This window comes from Myotis nattereri (assembly GCF_964212035.1).
Source record: "Myotis nattereri genome assembly, chromosome: 2".
Classification (NCBI taxonomy): Eukaryota; Metazoa; Chordata; class Mammalia; order Chiroptera; family Vespertilionidae; genus Myotis; species Myotis nattereri.
Genome location: NC_138076.1, coordinates 21,307,659 through 21,325,784, shown reverse-complemented (window position 1 = coordinate 21,325,784; position 18,126 = coordinate 21,307,659). Strand labels below are relative to the sequence as shown.

General features: G+C 39.3%; 1 protein-coding gene across 1 annotated transcript in view; it reads right to left on the bottom strand.

Annotated features, from left to right (window-relative positions):
• UNC5D (unc-5 netrin receptor D) overlaps positions 1 to 18,126 on the bottom strand; it is a gene marked incomplete at its 5' end in the record, with an annotated part of 512,639 nt that overhangs the window by 95,379 nt on the left and 399,134 nt on the right. Inside the window, 3 exons of the mRNA XM_081083068.1 lie at positions 5,451 to 5,615; positions 7,325 to 7,492; positions 8,330 to 8,510. Of these exons, the coding sequence (XP_080939194.1) occupies positions 5,451 to 5,615; positions 7,325 to 7,492; positions 8,330 to 8,510 (514 nt within the window). The remainder of the gene's footprint in view (positions 1 to 5,450; positions 5,616 to 7,324; positions 7,493 to 8,329; positions 8,511 to 18,126) is intronic.

Below are 18,126 nucleotides of genomic sequence, written 5' to 3'. Positions count from 1 at the left end.
TTACCTACTCCGCCATCTTGACCGGAAGGCTATCTTTTTATTAACAAGGCGTAAAAGTAGAAAAGTCTACAGTGGGTGGATAACAAAGGGGGAGACATTTTATGATAATTTGTCATATATGGTTTATCTTCATTCTCTTTATATGCTCAATTCTACTCATGGCATTTGAATTTGAGCACAAAAACGAAACATTTAGCCATATAGAGTTTTTTAAAAAATGCTTTCACTAGGACACATGAGTATAGAGCTCTCCCTGCTTTATTTTCTTTTTTAATTAAGCACAATGGAAACTTTAGTCATGAGCCATTCTACTCTGTCTCTTTAAAGCTTGTTAGTCACTGGTCTTCTTATTGCGTCCCATAATGGTAAAGTGTTCACTGGGGCATGGGGGAGAGATTGTTGCTAAGCAGCTAATGATACCATATGTTCCCAAACCTACCCTCTTATTTACTCTTGTGGATTTGCAATACTGTATTCACATTTGCTATGCAGTATACATGAAGGCAACTCTGAATTAATCTATTGTTATGTAGAAAGCAGCACCTACTATGTACAGTAAATGGAATGAAAATGGGTTTTTAATATTAAAACTACCTGGGAGAATTAGCAAGCAGTTGGAAAATTCATGACAATTTAAGAATGGATTGTATCTTGCTACGCCATTTTCATTTCTTTGCAATATAAAGTTTACGCTATAATTAAGGAATTGTGCAGTGAAGCTGGCTCTGAAATATGAACTTATCCAACAAAAAGTTTAAGAATGAGTCAAGTATGATTCATGACTTTTTGCCTAAAGATAGGAAATGATGGGTTTTGTTGCAGTAAAAGGACACCTATCCATTATAATCCTATATACAAAATAGGCATTCCATAAACCATTAACAAAATGTAAAGCTTGTTTCAGATGCACTGAGCTAACTCCAGAATGGTGTCCTAGGAAAGATAGAGAAGGGACTTGGGTAATTACTGTAAAGATGACAATGACATTGAGAATAGCCTAAGAGAAAATGTTTACCAAGATGACCTTTATTTTGATGTAATTACAGGCTCACCTTTTCAGGTGCTTCTTTTAGGTCATTTAAGTAGATCATTCAATAGATAATGTTGTTAGATTATTAAATGTAAGCTTGGGGTTGTTTAATCAAACCTGCTATTGTCTTTGTCCTTGATGTGGTTTCCAAACTGTCAGTTCAAACTTTTCTTATCAATGTATCCATCAGAAATGAAAACAAACCACAGTTTAACTGATATTTCCGTTTCTGAGCTATCAATGTTGAACTGACCTATCTTACATCCTGACCAGAAGGATGGATTAACTATCAGGTAGCTCAGCCTTGAAGATTTCCTCTCTTTTTCAGGCCCCTGTGGCATTTCTCTGGCTTCAGTCTTACTACACCTCAAGGCACTAATCCCCTCTGAAGCAGATCTATTTAATCTTCTCAAGTGAAGGCCCTTAGTTCTCTATCTGCTGGAGTAAAGAAAGAGGGAGCAGGCTTTTCTTATTTCTTAGGATCAAGCTAAATACCCTGCCATTTTCACCCTTCCGTTCCTGTCAGTGAGGCATGCATATGCCATTTACCTCTGGTTGCACTCCTCAGAGCATAGATGAAGCTAAGTTCAGCAAGCAGAAAGGACATGGTCAAAAAACTACCTGACTCTGGTGTTTAAGGTTAGAGAAGAGGGATCCACACAAGTTCTTATTTCTCAACAATATGTCACATGATTATCTTTCTGGAAAGAAAGGCATCAGAGGATTAGCTTATGCTTTCAATTTGGATCTTTCACCAACTGCTATTGGCAAATAATCTTACTATCACCAATCTTGGGGCATGTAATTTCTTTTTTCTAAATATATTTTTAAGAATTAAGCAATTGATTAAGCAGAGAGGAAGGGAGAGGGAGATATAGAAACATCACTGATGAGAGAGAATCATCGATCGGCTGCCTCCCACCCACCTCCCACTGGGGATCAAGCTCACAACCCAGACATGTGCCCTTGACTGGAATCAAACCCAGGACCCTCCAGTCCACAGGCCGACGCTCTGTCCACTGAGCCAAACCAGCTAGGGCGGGGCATGTAATTTCTTGATGAGAGCACTGAAGTGTGGCTATCTGTGACAGATTCACACTAAAGTTTTTGTGCTCCAGTCACAACTGGCCAAGCAACAATCACACCCAAAAATTAAAGTGATCATTCAGAGCTGGCAGGTCCATCTCTTGGAGAAACACTACCCTCAGGGACCACAAAGGCAACCCAGATGCTTTGTTGAAAGCTAAATAAAAATCAAAGAATTATAGGTCTTCTAAGAGAAGTTGAGGAACTGCTTTAGGGTCTTTTTGGCATAGATGAAAACATATAGGATGAGGATGAAGAAAATTCCCGAACTGTAACATGACCTAGATCCTTCACAAAACTACTGCTCCATAAAGTTGTTGGCAAATGCTATTTTAATCAAACCCAGCCTTCACTGAATCTCCCTGAGAGCACAGCTAGTTTCACCAAGACCATTGGAGCAGAGTGCCAGCAAGAGGTACACAGGCGTATTGGCATCTTTTAACTAGAATGCTGTTCATTGCTTCCTGCAGAGATAGTAATCTGTTATCCATTTTTGTTGATAGTGGTAGCCACTCTGTCTGAAAGGACAGAATATATCCTGGTGTTGGATTCACAAACATACCCCTTTCTCAATGATATATAAATATATTTAATCAATTTCTAACTCCTTGTAGCCATCAATATTCTTGATCACATCTGACAGAGTTACAGATACGCACACTACAGACAAAAGCTGCTAGAGAAAACATGCTTAAGCAGAAAAGGGAATGCAGGCATGAGTAAACTGAATAGAGAGAAAAGGCTCACATAGCATTCTAAACTCACACCTTCAGTGCTGAACATATTTCAAACCTCATTGTCTTCCTAGTTATATTATTTCCACTATGGGTAATGGGAATGAAATACCCATTAAACCACACAAATGACTAAAACCATACATGGTCAATGCCCACAGGAAAAGCCACTGTCTGAACTATGGCCATTTCTGGCTCAAAGGAAGGAACTAAACTTTGGAACTTCACAAGTACATATGCATCTGTGATGGTTAATTTTATGTGTCAGCTTGACTGGCCATCAGGTGCCCAGGTAATTGGCTGAACATTACCTGGGTCTTTTCAGATGAAACCAACATTTAGATCCACAGACTAAGAAAAGCAGATTGCTCTCTATAGTTGCTTCCCAGGGCCTCACCCAGCCTGTCTAAAGCTTGCTCCTTCTCAAGTGAGAATTCTCCTGCCTGCCAGTCTGTGAACTGGGACATTGGTTCAGCAGATCTGGGACTTGCCAAATTCCATAATCACCTGAGCTTATTCCTTATAATAAATCTCATTTATCTAGCTATCTGTATATCTCATTGGGTCTCTCTGGAGAACCCTGACAAACACGATATCTCAAATTTTAGAGTTGGGATCTAGACCAGTGATGGTGAACCTTTTGAGCTCGGCATGTCAGCATTTTGAAAAACCCTAACTTAACTCTGGTGCCGTATCACATATAGAAATTTTTTGATATTTGCAGCCATAGTAAAACAAAGACTTATATTTTTAATATTTATTTTATATATTTAAATTCCATTTAACAAAGAAAAATCAACCAAAAAAATGATTTCGCGTGTCACCTCTGACACGCGTGTCATAGGTTCACCATCACTGATCTAGACTGTCCAATACCCTCTCAGTGCTGGTAATTCATTTCAGGGCTAAACAACTCTTAATCACTGAACTTGAAAACAATTCTTTCTTACCTGAAGGGATAACCATTATCCATCTTCAGTGGTAACTGGACTAAGTATTAGTCAAGTACGGTTTAGGCCTGACACCCTCTAGTGCAGACCTTACTGGTGGTGGGTGGGAAAGTTATGGCTATGATTATCTAAAATTCAGTTGATAACCAAATAGTTATATTATTAACACCTCTTTAGAAGACTTATGAGTGTCACAGCTCTAATTGTTCTAACTGTATCAATTCAAATATGGCTACATGTTTAAAAAAATAGTCATACTTCCAAGGTATATTTCAGAAAAATCTGGTAACAGTCAAGAGTAGACAGAAACATATTTCCCTAAACCTCTTGCTACTGAGTTTGTGTTAGGTTTCCTCACATTTTGGAAGCGCAAAGGCATTTTGAGGAAGACAAATGATTGGAATATATTCATTAGAGTGCAGGGCCCTTTCATCACTGAGACTGGGGGCTAGGTTGCATTCTATTACAGTTCCGTGTATTGTATCTGACTTATGCAGGTACTCAATACTTGTAATAGCAAAAAAACAAAAAACCACCAAAAAAATACCATCGTTGCTCATTTAAAAACATATTAATCATTTTAACCAATGTATTAAACATATAGACTTCTTTTTTAAAAAAAATGTTTGTATATGTTTGCTTTCAAGGGTATCCAGTTGTATTGATTTAGAAAAATAAACCCAACTTAGAATAGATATTTTCTTCATCCTGCCATCTTCCCAAATAAAAAGTGACACAACTGGTATTGAGCTACGTTATTTTTTTGCTGTGTATTTTCCTAGTTCAATGCCCTGAATCTCTTGTTCCTTAAGGACCTAAGCAAAACCAGTACACCTTAGCTCAATGAGTGGGCAGATGGAGAATGGGTTCATCTTTACTGAGCACCTACTCTGTGCCATGAAATATCAAGTGTATCCTTTTGTCAGTCTTCACAATAACCAAAACTGTACCATTGGGGGTACTTAGAGTCAGAGACATAAGCAACTTATCCAGGGTCACAGAGGTAGTGAGGGACATCACCAGATGAAAACCTGTCTCTCTGTGACTATCTGATCCTCCCATACTCAGGCAGAGTCACTTGGAGATGCAAGAATGTAATCTCCGGAATAAAGGCTTGAAAGTTTTGAAATGCACATTCCACTTCTTGCTCTGCCAGACCAATTTGATACAAAGTCACCCACCTCCTCAGGTGTCATAAATCCCAGACCCCACTTGTAAGATAACAGTCACAACACATCCCTTGCCACAAAACCATGGTCTCTGAAGATGATTAAGTGCTTTATAGTGCTATATAATTCTTGGGAGAAATAAAGACATAGTGATCAGAATTTCACCAAACTTAAGATGAAGGCTACGAAAAGAAAAGAATTGCTAAGCTAAAAAGTCTAAAATGCCTTCTTACATCATTTCTTCTAAAACCTTGTCTAGTTAAATCAATAGTAAGTATACACATTTATAAAACTGACAATGATAAAATATTCAAAGTCACCCCAGCTTTCCTAAAAATGTATTTGTCTTTTCTACACTTTTCACCCATTTTCTTTTTGCTCTTGTTGATTTTGCTTTCTGCTAACATATTTAACACAATAATTATGACGTTTCTTTTCATATTATGGACAAACACCGAAGATGCTAAACAGAAGGTGTTACCTAAAATGCAGAGACCATCTGTGCAGTTTTCAGATTCCTGGCTTAGCCCTTCACAGAATTTGCCCCCATTCCTTGGGGGTGGTGCTGTGCACTCCCGGATCCGAAGATGCTCACACTCTGGGCTGCAGACTGACCATTCGCTCCACACTTCCCAGCTCCCGTCCACTTCAAAGAGAAATCAAAGGAACCATCATTAGAATGAATCAGGCAGCGGTCAGGAGACTCACCCCAGGATTGCTGTTCTTAGAGCTGCATTTTAAAGCAATAACCACCACAACACAAAACAAAATAACATATTCATTTATCTTCTCTCCATGGTTTCTTTCCTAAAGAGATAGACTAGCAAAAGCAGTGGTGTAATTCTCTAGCTCTTTCAGGATGAGACCAATTACTGAATTTAGGCGAGCAGAGCATTCGCATTACCAGTGCCCTTGGGTTGGCTAACAATGTCATTATCCATTCTTCCCCAGTCTTTCACGCTCAAGTGCAGCTTAGATGGACAGATAAACAGTGTGCAGTAACCAGTGGTAGTCACCACTGCCTTGGGTGTTGACAGTTTAGAACAGAGAGCAGAATGAACTATCTTTAAGCCCTAAACCCCCCTAAACAATAAACCCATATTGATAGTATTAAACCAAAACAGGTCAGTCAAACCCCAAGATACCAAGATTTATATAAATAGAATTTCTTGGGTCATAAATTGCTGCTATATGCAGAACTGAACAAACTGAATTCTACTAAAAATCAACCCTCGAGATCATGGCAGCTGTTTGAGGCAATTGTCCCATTACCTCCTAGGAATACTCCAACCATATTTATGTGGCTTATGAATTTGCAGTTTTTAATCAAGAGCAATTAGGAATAGGGTAACACAAAATACTGAACGTAAAACAGAATGTCTGAGTCCTTGACTGCCAGTTTATTGGCTGAGCAACCCTGAGAAAGTCACTTAGCCTATTTCTGTCAACTGGGGGTAACAAAACTCACAACACAGAGTTCAATGAGATTACTTGTGTAAAAGTATCTTGCACATAGTAAGCACTCAATAAATGCAAAATGAAACTCTAAGAATACACTGCTGGTGAGAGCCTCACCTTAGCTTTGAGTGGAACTAGATTTGAAATTTTAGTCAAGAGGCTCTAGTTCAGTGTCCTTGGAGTTAATGTTTCATAATGCATATGAGACCCAGGATCAATTTATTTCTCAGTGGGAGGATATGTTTTCCATAAAGAAAGTCATCTTCCATCTCATCTATTTCTCATTGTATAAATTGGGTTAGAGCCAGTAAGAGATGAACAAAATAACTTATAAAAGCCATATTTGGCAAGTGTAGTCTATCTCTATTCAGAAAGGAAGGCAAGCATAGATGAAATGTAGAATAAACTGCTGTGATGCTATACAATCTCTGCCAGTATTGTAGATAAATACAGAGCTAAAACTGGTAAGCTTGGTGGATTGGCAACTGCTAATAAAGAGTCACATTTTTGGTACCTGTTTTGTGTTCACAGACAACTTAATTTCTGCTAGCTATTATAAAAATTAATGCCACAGAATGGTAGAACCCAGGGAGAGAAGGGCATGGCTTAGTCCAATCAAACACGGGAGGTATAAAAATACTTCAAAGCATTTGGCTTATTGATGGTGAGTGTTCAGGGTCATTTGAGTATTAAAAACTACATCTGCCCCCAAACAGAGGTATTTCACCCATGTTCTTGCTATTACATTGAGTTCTACATCAGCACTTTGGACAAAGGCTCTGTAAGAACTTGGGAGAGGGTCACTTTGAGAAAGAGGGTGATATGTTGAATGCTTCACACCAGCTTACTAGTGTTGGTGGATCAAAAGGGGAAAGGAGGAGTCTGTGTATATCTCACCAGGACAAAGAGAAGTGCAGGTAATTTTCTGCACTGACATTCCCTCACAAAAGGCCCCACCATTGAGAGGAGCTGGGTTGGTACAGGTCCGGGAACGTTTCTGCCATCCTCTACCACAGCGAACATTGCAGGCTGACCACTCTGTCCAGGAAGACCAGCCTCCATTCACTGAGAGAGAAAATGGGGAGGGAAGAAAAAAAGGAGAAAGGTTTTTACTGATTGCCTACTATGTGCAAGCCACTGTGCCAGGTGTTGTGAGTTAGGCATCCAGGGACCAAGAGACCCTGCAGACACACTGGCTGCTCCATCATGAGGTGAGCAACTAGGCTTAACCTCATCTGTGCCCCTCAGCCTATTCATCTGATATAAGGAGGGACACAGATCATTTTCTTTGCTGAAAAATTATGAAAAATAGAAAGAACTCATTACCATATCTCTAAAGCACTTGAAAATCCAGAGCATAAGAAGAAAATATCAGCATTTGAATTTCTATTACTTTAAATGCCTCAAAAAATAAATCCCAGGGCTCTTCTATTGTAGAAAGGAATGTCTTTACTTAAATAGCTGGGTATTTCTTTTATACAATACCTGAGATATTCAGCAAATAGTGATGTTTGTTTATGGTGGATTTTGTATGCCAGGAGAAAAATTTCCCACAAGCAGGTCTGGGGAGGATGGGGGAGGGGAGCAGAAGTTGCCCACCTCAATTCTTTTCCAATACAAACACAATGGAAGAAAATAAACAACTTCTAAAATTATTTTCTGATCAAGAGTGATTGGAAATATCACTCCCTACCTCATGGAAGTCCAATGTTGGATGAAGGAGCAAACATTAACAGCCATAGAAATGTGTTCCCACCTGCCCAATGGGAGAGGCAGGAGAGAACACAGTGGTGGAGGGCCCCCTACGACCTTTCAGCTCTGAAAGTTAAATTGTAATAAAACACACATCCCTCTACCTCTCTGCTTTCTGTACTCCATTCCTGGCCTTTGGGCTGGTCTTACCATAAACTACCACTGTGGCAGACAGGCTCCTCCTCTTGGCCACAATGTTGGCTGCCATGCAGGTGTAATTCCCGGAGTCTGAGAGCCGCGCCTGCCTGATGATCAGGTTATGGTCAGCCCTGGTGTCAATGTTCTCATCTTGTTCTGAGTCAATGGGCTCCTCATTTTTCAGCCATTCCACCTATAAGAAGAAAGAATGTTAACTTTACAAGTCATTTAAACAAAAACACCACAAAACACTTTTTCTTTTTGAACTAGAAGGTGAGCAATTTTGATGTGCGGAAAAGAGAGCTATAGCAATGATTCCCCCCCCTCTTTATTCAATATACCATCCCTTTTAATTAGGAAATTTGGTATATTCAGGAAATGAATACTGAAGTTAATAAACTGGAGGCAAGAAAAGGACTGCCTCCTATTGACTTTGACCCATTTTCTAAAAACGCAGTGGAAGAGAGAAAAGAGGTGACTGCAATTAGGTCATTTCATTATATTTCATTTTATTAGAATTCTGATGACTATGGTGATGTTTCAATACTGGTGCATAATGGAGCTCAGAGAGCAGCATATGTACTTTGTGCTGAGAGAATATTATGTTGTCAGGCAAGTTTCAAGTCAGTACGTTTCAATTTAAACAAATTTTAATAAAGGGGTGAAAATGTGTAAAGGCCACTGTCATATATATTTGGGCAATCATAGGCACATAAATTCAAGTTCCAGTGTTCCCTAGTTTGGGGTATAGGTTTCTTTGGTGATCATGCCATTCCGTCATTGAATCAGTGGCTATTTAGATGGGGTTAGACATCTACCACATTTAAGGTCCATCCTTGCTTCTGGGGAAGCTCACTTTCCACATCCTCTGAGCATAGGCTAGTCCAGGGGTGGGCAAACTTTTTGACTCAAGGGCCACAATGAGTTCTTAAACTGGACTGGAGAGCCGGAACAAAAGCATGGATGGAGTGTTTGTGTGAACTAATATAAATTCAAAGTAATCATCATTGCATAAAAGGGTACGGTCTTTTTTTTTTTTTTTTTTTAGTTTTATTCATTTCAAACGGGCCAGATCCGGCCCGCGGGCCGTAGTTTGCCCACGGCTGGGCTAGTCCCATCTTTTTCTGACCTATTTCCTTCTTCCAATTCCACCCTAATCCTATCCTTGGTCCAAACTTCTCTTTACCTTGAACACCTGAAGAAGACACAGATGGAGCCATCTGCTCCCTAGATCCTCATCCTCCCCCCAGTTGGGGTACACTACCTATAGGTCCCCTACTTTACCGAGCAGGCCAGTCCTCCCCTGAGCTAACATCTCTCCTTCCTCATTTTGTCCTCTGCTTCCACATCTGAACAACCTCTCCACTGTTCACACCATCTTGGTAGCACTGTACACATCTCTTGCTTGGCAGTAACTGCTTAGCTCTAGTTATCAGCATATGCTGCACACAGTCATTACTTAGCACTGAAAGCAAGGGCAGTGGCTACCCCAGAGCCATCACACAGAAACATACACAGCAGGGCTCTTTTCATCATTCTGCCCACCTATAGCACAGATCATTGAGAGTTGCTTTTAGAAGAAGATGCCTCATTTCATGTTTAAATCTTGAGAATTCTAATTTATTACCAATAAACAAGTGGCATCTGTTATATAACAATTTGATGTAATCAAGATATGCTAATCTCTATAAAAAGGGATTATCAGAAGAAAACCTTTAATGATATTTATCTCAAGTGCCAACATGTAAATGAGAGTTTAGAGTAACCTAAATCATCACCATCTCAAATCCTCCCTAGAAAAAAGTCAATATTAGAAAAGAACAGGATAGCAAATAGACAAAAGAAGAGGTCTGAGAACTGCTTAAAAACATGGAGATGAGCTGAAAAACCAATGTGATACAGGGCCATGAAGTAAAGAAGCAAGCTGACTACCCACCCCACGGTCCAGCCTGGAGGTGTGGCACTGGCTAATGACCCAGAGCCCAGAAGCACTGCTCTGGCGAGCGAAGCAGGACAGTGCAACCAAGTTTATGTCACATCTGGCCACCAGCCTGTGACAAATGTCCTCCATTCCCCACTAACCAGATAGTTTATTCTTTCATGAATTTTATATTTTATGGGTACAATGAAAATAAACATTTAAATGCACATCACCCCAAGAAAATAAAAGCTGGGAGTAACACTGTCACCAATATTTGGGATGAAACACACGCTTAAAGCCAATAGGATTGGAGTTTTGAAAGAATAGATCTGCCTGCTAAAGTAGGTCTGGAAGCTTTGTCCCGCCCCACACTCTTCCTGACTCTGAAATTCAGAGTGTAAATTGCCTGGTTTTCTGATTAATTCCCTACTCCTGAGATTTGTAGCACTTAGAAAGCTGTTCCCTTGTGCCCCCACCTCAGTCATTGTTTTCCACACTTCCCCTCAAACAGCTGGTGAGGAAGTCAGGAAAGTCAGTCCTGGCCCATAAGTAAATTATTCCTAGTGAGTTAACTAGCCAGAAAAAACCCTGCGGGCAGTGTCCCTGGAGACACTGGAAGTCCCAGCCAAAGGAAGCCAAAGGAAGTCCCAGCACCTGGAAATGGAAGAAAACTTTCCTGACCAGATCTTGTACACGATTGTCTACCACTGTGCTGCACACCTGGAACTAAGAAGAAAAAATGGTAACTGAATGTAAACTGTGATTGAAAATAAAACCCACAAAAAACAAAAACTTGGCCCAGAGTCTATTAAAGCCTTAATCATCAAGTAGAGGTTTGGCTTCAAATTGAAAATTTAAATCATATACACAAGAAGTGGCCAACAAACTAAGAAAACATCTGCCACAAATTGGATAAGTAAGAGGTTAATGCTGTGATGATCTGAGGAAAATGTGAATAGTTTAAAAACCACTATATGCATATGTCTGTGTGTGTGTGTGTGTGTGTGTGTATACTGGTAGGTGAAGATTAACAAAACATATATATATATATCTCCTATATAATAAGAGCCTAATATGAAAATTGACCCAACAGTGAAATGACCGGCCGCTATGATGCTCACTGACCACCAGGGGGCAGATGCTCAATGCAGGAGCTGTCCCCAGCCCGCAGGCACCAGGCGGGTGCCTATGGGAGCCCCCCATCACACTGCTGGTCGCCCCGCAGAGGGAGGTGACCCGTGGCAGCGGTGGGGGGCTGCAGGGCCAGCCGGCGAGTGGGCGGCTCTAGGCAGGCCAAGGCAGGTACCAGCGTGGGCCCCCCGATCATCCCACCAGTCGCCCCACAGATCGGCCCTGACAGCCGGCCAGGCCTAGGGACCCTACCCATGCACGAATTTCGTGCATTGAGCCTCTATATATATAGCAACTTCCCTTCACTTCCCCATCCTGCTTTAATTTATCTCCATCAGCTAGTCTTAAAGATAGTAATGCCTTTTGTTCTTATAATTATGATCCCAGCAAGCTATTGAAAAAAGGTATTAGAGCTATAAACAAAACCTTAACCACAATAAGTTATTTTTTGGTAAAAAGAAAGAAAAACGAAAAATTGTGCCAAAGCTACATGCATGCCAAATAGAGCTTTGTTTAAATAAATTGTGTTTCAACAATATGATTTAGTATTATATAGGCATTAAAAATCATGATTTCAACTAGTGAAAACATAGAAAATGCTCATAATAAATGACAGTCAAAATGCACAATTGTATGATTACTGTTATAAACTTATAAAACAACAAAATTACATATATATATATATATATTTAAAATTGAAAAATATTTGGAACAATATATGGTCACAGAAGTCTTCAGAGAAGATTAGGGTAATTTCTTTTCTTCCTGTTGGTTAACTGTGGCACCTTCAAAGAAAAGCTATTTAGTGATCTGAAAACAATCACTTTATCTTAGAAATAACTCTTTTAGTCTCATGTAGTACAGTAGTTTTCAAATTTATATTTTGCCATAAAATGTTTCCTTGAATTAGTTTATCTGAAGCTCAAAATTAAAAACAGATTAACAAGGAAAGATCTTCTGACTGGTGCAGAAGTGAGGGGCCCTAAGCTGTATAAGATTGACCATAGCCAAGACCAAATTTGCACAATTCCAGGGGAGATCATTCACATCTTTCCCCTTCTATGTCAATCATACCCTGCAGAGATGTCCAGTGCACATGTTTTGCCATCATATACTTTATCCCTGTCATCCAATCTATCCCCCTACCCACCTACATGTACTGTGGACATATACAATGACCTGCTGTTGGATCTCCCAAATCATAGTTTGAAAATCATCGATATAGGATGAATGAGGTGTCGTAGATACACACATTCTGGTACCCGTGGTGTTTATGCTGTCATGGCTGAGGCCCATCAATCCAATTATGTCTATAAACAATCAGCACATTAGTAGACTCATAATTGTGGGGCTATTTTTATTCATAACCTAATAGTTTATCCATTTAACTGATGGCAGGATCTTTATGAGGAAATCAGTTTGGTATTTTCTGGGCTAATAAAAGTGACAGATTGCTTTTGGGATTTATGCTTTTGTCACTTAGCAAAATTTTAAAACATTTTTGATGAGCTAAGTGCTCCTTAATGTAGAATAGTTTAATAAATAAGATAGAAAAAAGCATTCCCTACACCAGCCATTCCAAACTCAGATGGTGCTGGGGGCCAGGGAAGTAACATAAATCACTGCAGTGGCCCTGTGTGTGACACCCATGTGCATCGCTTGCATATTAATGACAAGGGGCCATTCTTCATTTTCATAAAGAAATGAACTCACTCTCATTTTTCTTAAAAAATGTTATCGCTTTGTTTCTACTTTTGTTTTCCCACTTTAGATAGAGACGAGTATTTTTTTAAAAATGCTAGTTCCATGAAAAATGACAATGAGCTCATTTTGTTTAAAATCTCTTTTGCTTTTCATGTTTCACAATGGTCTTCAAATTTATGGACTATTTAGCGTCACTGTGTATGGGAAGTGGTGGCAACTGTGACAAAATGAAGATCACAGGACCTGTGCAAATGTGTAGCCACCAGGCAGGTCAGACTAGGGTTGCCAGTGTAACTGGACCTTCCATCTTTCACAAGAAACCAATGGTGTATATTTTAATGTAACATTTCTTGATTCTAACATGATAGATCGTATATTACAAAATATATTGTAAGGGCCAAACATAGCATATCTATGAACCAGAAGTAAATTTACTTTCTCTTTCCCACACACCAGCTTTCTGGCTTCTAGTGATTGTTTCACAAAAAGGAGCTCAGTGTCATCCCTAAAGTTAATTCCTTTTCATTAGATAGGAATTCCCCCATCACCCTAGAATATTACTGTTCATGTCTCATAACCCCCTCTCAAGGCTTCCTTATAGAAGTGACTGGAAAGCATCAAAGACCTTTTGAACTTATGTACAGTATTCTTTAAGTAACATAAGGGCATCTGTACTGAGTTCAGAAATTATTTCACAAGAGGTTGTCAACAAGAAAAATCCTAAACTCTTAACAAAAGCAATACAAATTTTCAAATTAGCATTATGGGATCAATACATTGACCACTTCCAGACTAAGGAACATTTGTATAATTGATCCAAATGACCTCAGGCAAACAGGTCATCTTTTTGACAGAGAGGCATAACATCCTGAAGGTTGTTGGAAACGTGCACCCCTCAGAGAAACAAGTCTTCATCTGGTTTCTATTTATTTAGTTTACATGGATAACCCAAGTTAGAAGCATGTACAGAAACTAGTTACTTAGAGATAATGAGCTGATGGTTTTGCAGGATGTCCACATTCATGAACATAGTGCCACGTGCAGATGGTCTGCAATTTGTAGATTTTACCAGTTTATAAACAAATCTGGAAAAAGCAGACCATCATGCCAGACAGCATGATCAGTTCCTGATCCATTATTCTGGTTAGCTGGGGACAGAAGGTATGTAATTAACCAGTCTATAGATTTTTCTCAACAATAGGCAGCGTGGTGTAATTGGATGGGGGAGGGGACCATCTTTGAAATAGTGGTATAGAGTATTTTGCCTGAGATCTGAGTTACATTTGAAAATGTCTGCATGAGTCCTGATATTTTACCTCTTCTGACCTTTGCCAGAGACATTTATACACATACATAAACCTTACACCTAAATATTTATTTCCATCAGAGAGTAAGTCAGAATTCCCAAGTTCCTGTTCTTAGTTTTAATATTCTGTAAAAGAATGAGGTGACTGGTGTTATTAACCATTTATAAATGGGGGAGAAAATATTAGACTAGACAGAAAAAGCCACTTTAATAGGAGGATCCAAAGCCTTTTGTCCTTTGACTCTAGATGGTATCAACTTGAACTCTCCCTTCATATTCCACAAAAAATGCCAATCAACACCAGTTGATATTTTCTACCAAGTGTTTCTATGCCACAACTCCAGTACTCCAGTTAGGATTTGCTAGACTCAATATAAAATAGATGTAACTTTAGATTTATGACATTTGAAGCTTCTCAATCCATCTAACTCATTACCTGTGATCACTTTCTCCACTACTCATTGGCAGGCTCCTTAAGAACATGAACAACATTTAAAATCTTCTTATATATTACATAGCAACCACTTCAGAGGATGTTCACTGGCACCTGTGGAATAAATGTTCTAGCCCAAATTGCGGTACGTGCAAATTTAGAGACTGGGGATACACATACACACATACAACAAAGATTCAAACTGCATTTTAGGGCTAGGGCCAAGGGAGAGAGAGATTATTCTTTGCTTTATATCCCATGGTTTAGCGTAGACATGATCTAGTAGAGACATTTTTAAAGTAGTTGCTAAAAGAAGACAACCTTGTCTGATGCAACTGGTGGAGAGACAAGACGACACTAGAGGGGTGTGGTACAGATTTAGGGAAATATTGGAAGGCCACAGCAGTTCACAATGTGGTCATTCCCTCCCTACATGCCTTCTCAAACTTTTTGTAAAGGTGCCATCTTACCAAACAACAAGTGTGATTGGATTTCTATGAGAAAACAGAAGGCTGAGGTATGCATTCTAGCCGGTGAAAGGCTAAGCTGAGATGGCACCCATGGGCACCAGGGTGGGGACAGAGTGGAAAAGGCAGAATAAAGATGGGGTTCCACAGCAACTATGGGTGGGCCTCTAGACATGCACACTAAGAAATTGATCTAACCAATAAATGCCTCATTTACTTTAAGTCATGTCATGACTGTGCTCAGTCGTCCACATAGTTTGCCACATTTGGATGCAATGACCATATGTTATTTGCAAAATAATTTTCACTTATATGTGCAATCTTAGAAATAAAAGCACACATAGAAAACCCCATGCTCATAAATATGGAGAACAGATTGGTGGATGCCATAGACAGGGGTGGAGTGGGAGAAATGGGTGAAGGGGTCAAAAGATACAGACTTCCAGTACATAATAAATGTCATGGGGATATAATGTACACCATGGTGATTAAAGTTAATAATACTCCCATTGCATATTTTGAAAGTTACTAAGAGAGTAAATCTTAAAAGTTATCAGAAAAAATATTTTGTAGCTATATAAGGTGATAAATGTTAACTAGACTTATTGAGGTGATCATTTCATAGTGTATGCAAATACAGAATCATTATGTTGTACACCTGAAGCTAATAATGGGTGTTAATTATAACTAAATTAATGAATACATAAAATTAAACAATATTTGTCCCCATATAGCTCATGAGAAGTTATGGTAACCCTCTCAATGTTATCTGGTGTCTCATTTTGCTTTTGTTAATGAGAATAAATGAGTGGGACAAATAGTCCCTACAATCTGATACAGTCAGCAGTCTTAAAATATTTAAGGAGGCCAGTTGCATCTAAGCCTATTGGGTGACTTACAGAAAAGCACGTGCTTTCCTGAGAAAAGGAGAAGGAGGCATTTCTGCTGTTCACCTGTATGGGCATGAATGTGATTCTGAACAAATAGCAGCTGTCTTGCGATCTTGAATAAAAGGCAAAGAAACACACAGAGATACTGGTTATCATGTCTATACCCACAAGGGCACACATAGCTATTCAATACATTATTTCACTTGATCCTCACAATAGCTACCCCCCCAAAAAATAAGTAGGCAAAGAAAATCTTATTCTTCCCATTTTACAGATTATGTGAGCTAAGTTAACATACTAGAAACATCGTAGGATTTGACCTGGTAGTCTTCAAGTAATTTTTCTACCACAAGACATGAGCCATTTTTTATGTCTCTTGTTGACCGAATAAATGGCGGCTCCTTACCATTTCCCACAGTTTGACTTGGCATACTCACATATGTCTTCACTGGGACTTCACCACTGATAAGCATGGCATCTCTTTACTCATAAGGGAGTATATTATCTTCTAATGTTAGTTTAGGCCATTACTCTCTTCCCCTCTTTCCGAGATTAGATGTCACCTGTCCTCTTCTCTCTCCTTGTTAATATTTCCTTCAAGTTATTTATAACAGTACTATCATGTTTCCCCTTTGTCTTCCTTCTTTTTCCAATCTGTGTGGATTGGTTTTAAAGCCACCTACACAGCAGTTTCTTCAATCTGGCTTCACTTATCTGATTGTGCAACACAAAAGGAAGCAGAAATTCAGCTTAATTGTGAAGCCACAGCAGCAGAACCAGGCAAGCAATGGAAACCTAATGATCACAGAGAGAATCACACTCCCTGATGCTGAATGAAATGACAGTCATGAGGCTCTCTGTAGAGGCCTGACTTCTAAGGAACTTTACGTTCTGACATTGTGTGTCTCTTGTCAGATCAGTGTTGTCCTTTCACTTCCCTGCTTCAGTTATGAAAGTCAGAAGCAGCCTCCTGTTATTTATTTATATTTTATTCATTTTGACAGGTAAATGGTCACGGGAACAGTGAACACCCTGGATCCACTGTTAACAGAAAATGTAACATTGTCATGAGTGCGGATGAGACATGTTTGCATTAATGTAAAGCATTGTCAAGAATGGTGATCAGACAGAAAAGATAGCATTAAACGGACAAGGCATAGAGAGAAGAATGGAAAAAGATATGCAATCAGAAGGTGATTGTTAAGGGAGGGCACAGGCTGCCATTTGCCGTTCAGCCATGTTTTCCACAGTGCAAGGGCTCTCACTCCTGGCTAACTCCACCTTTGCTCACTGCCATCTGCCAGGGCAAAACGAATTCTGGTTTTGAATATTTGATGAAGCAAGCTGTAGATGCTTCCAAAACTTGGTATCCTAAGGAATGACCTAAAATACAGTGTAATGTGCTGATGCATTTTAAGGGATTATTTTGGGATGGGAAGAACTCTCTAGCTGGATGATAAAGAGCTGGTTTTCAGGGAGCCTCAGAACTGCTTCTGTATTCCTCCTGCAACTTCTGGTATGTAAATAAGGATTTTAAGGTGGTGGCAAGGGGAAATTAATGAACAATTCCATTTCCCCCTTCCTTACTGCCATGTAATATATACTCAGGTGCTGAGACAATAGCCATCTTATTAATGATTAGAACATTCAAAATTCTAAATGTTCATATCAAACTGGTTTAAAATGCTGACATAGAAGTCATATAATTAGATAAAGAATGCAAACACAGATCACTTGCATATACTATATACACACCATCTGAGAAATCAGATCTGCTCAGAAGAACAATTCCATCAGCCACAGTGAAAGGCTAATCATGTAATGATCTGCCAAGGAAATGCTGGGACAAATATGGATTAGCTCAGTTCCATATACAGGGTGGCTGAGAATGAATTAGCATAATCATAAATTTGTTCCAATTACAGAAGGCAATTATCAGAGACCAGCTTATAGCATT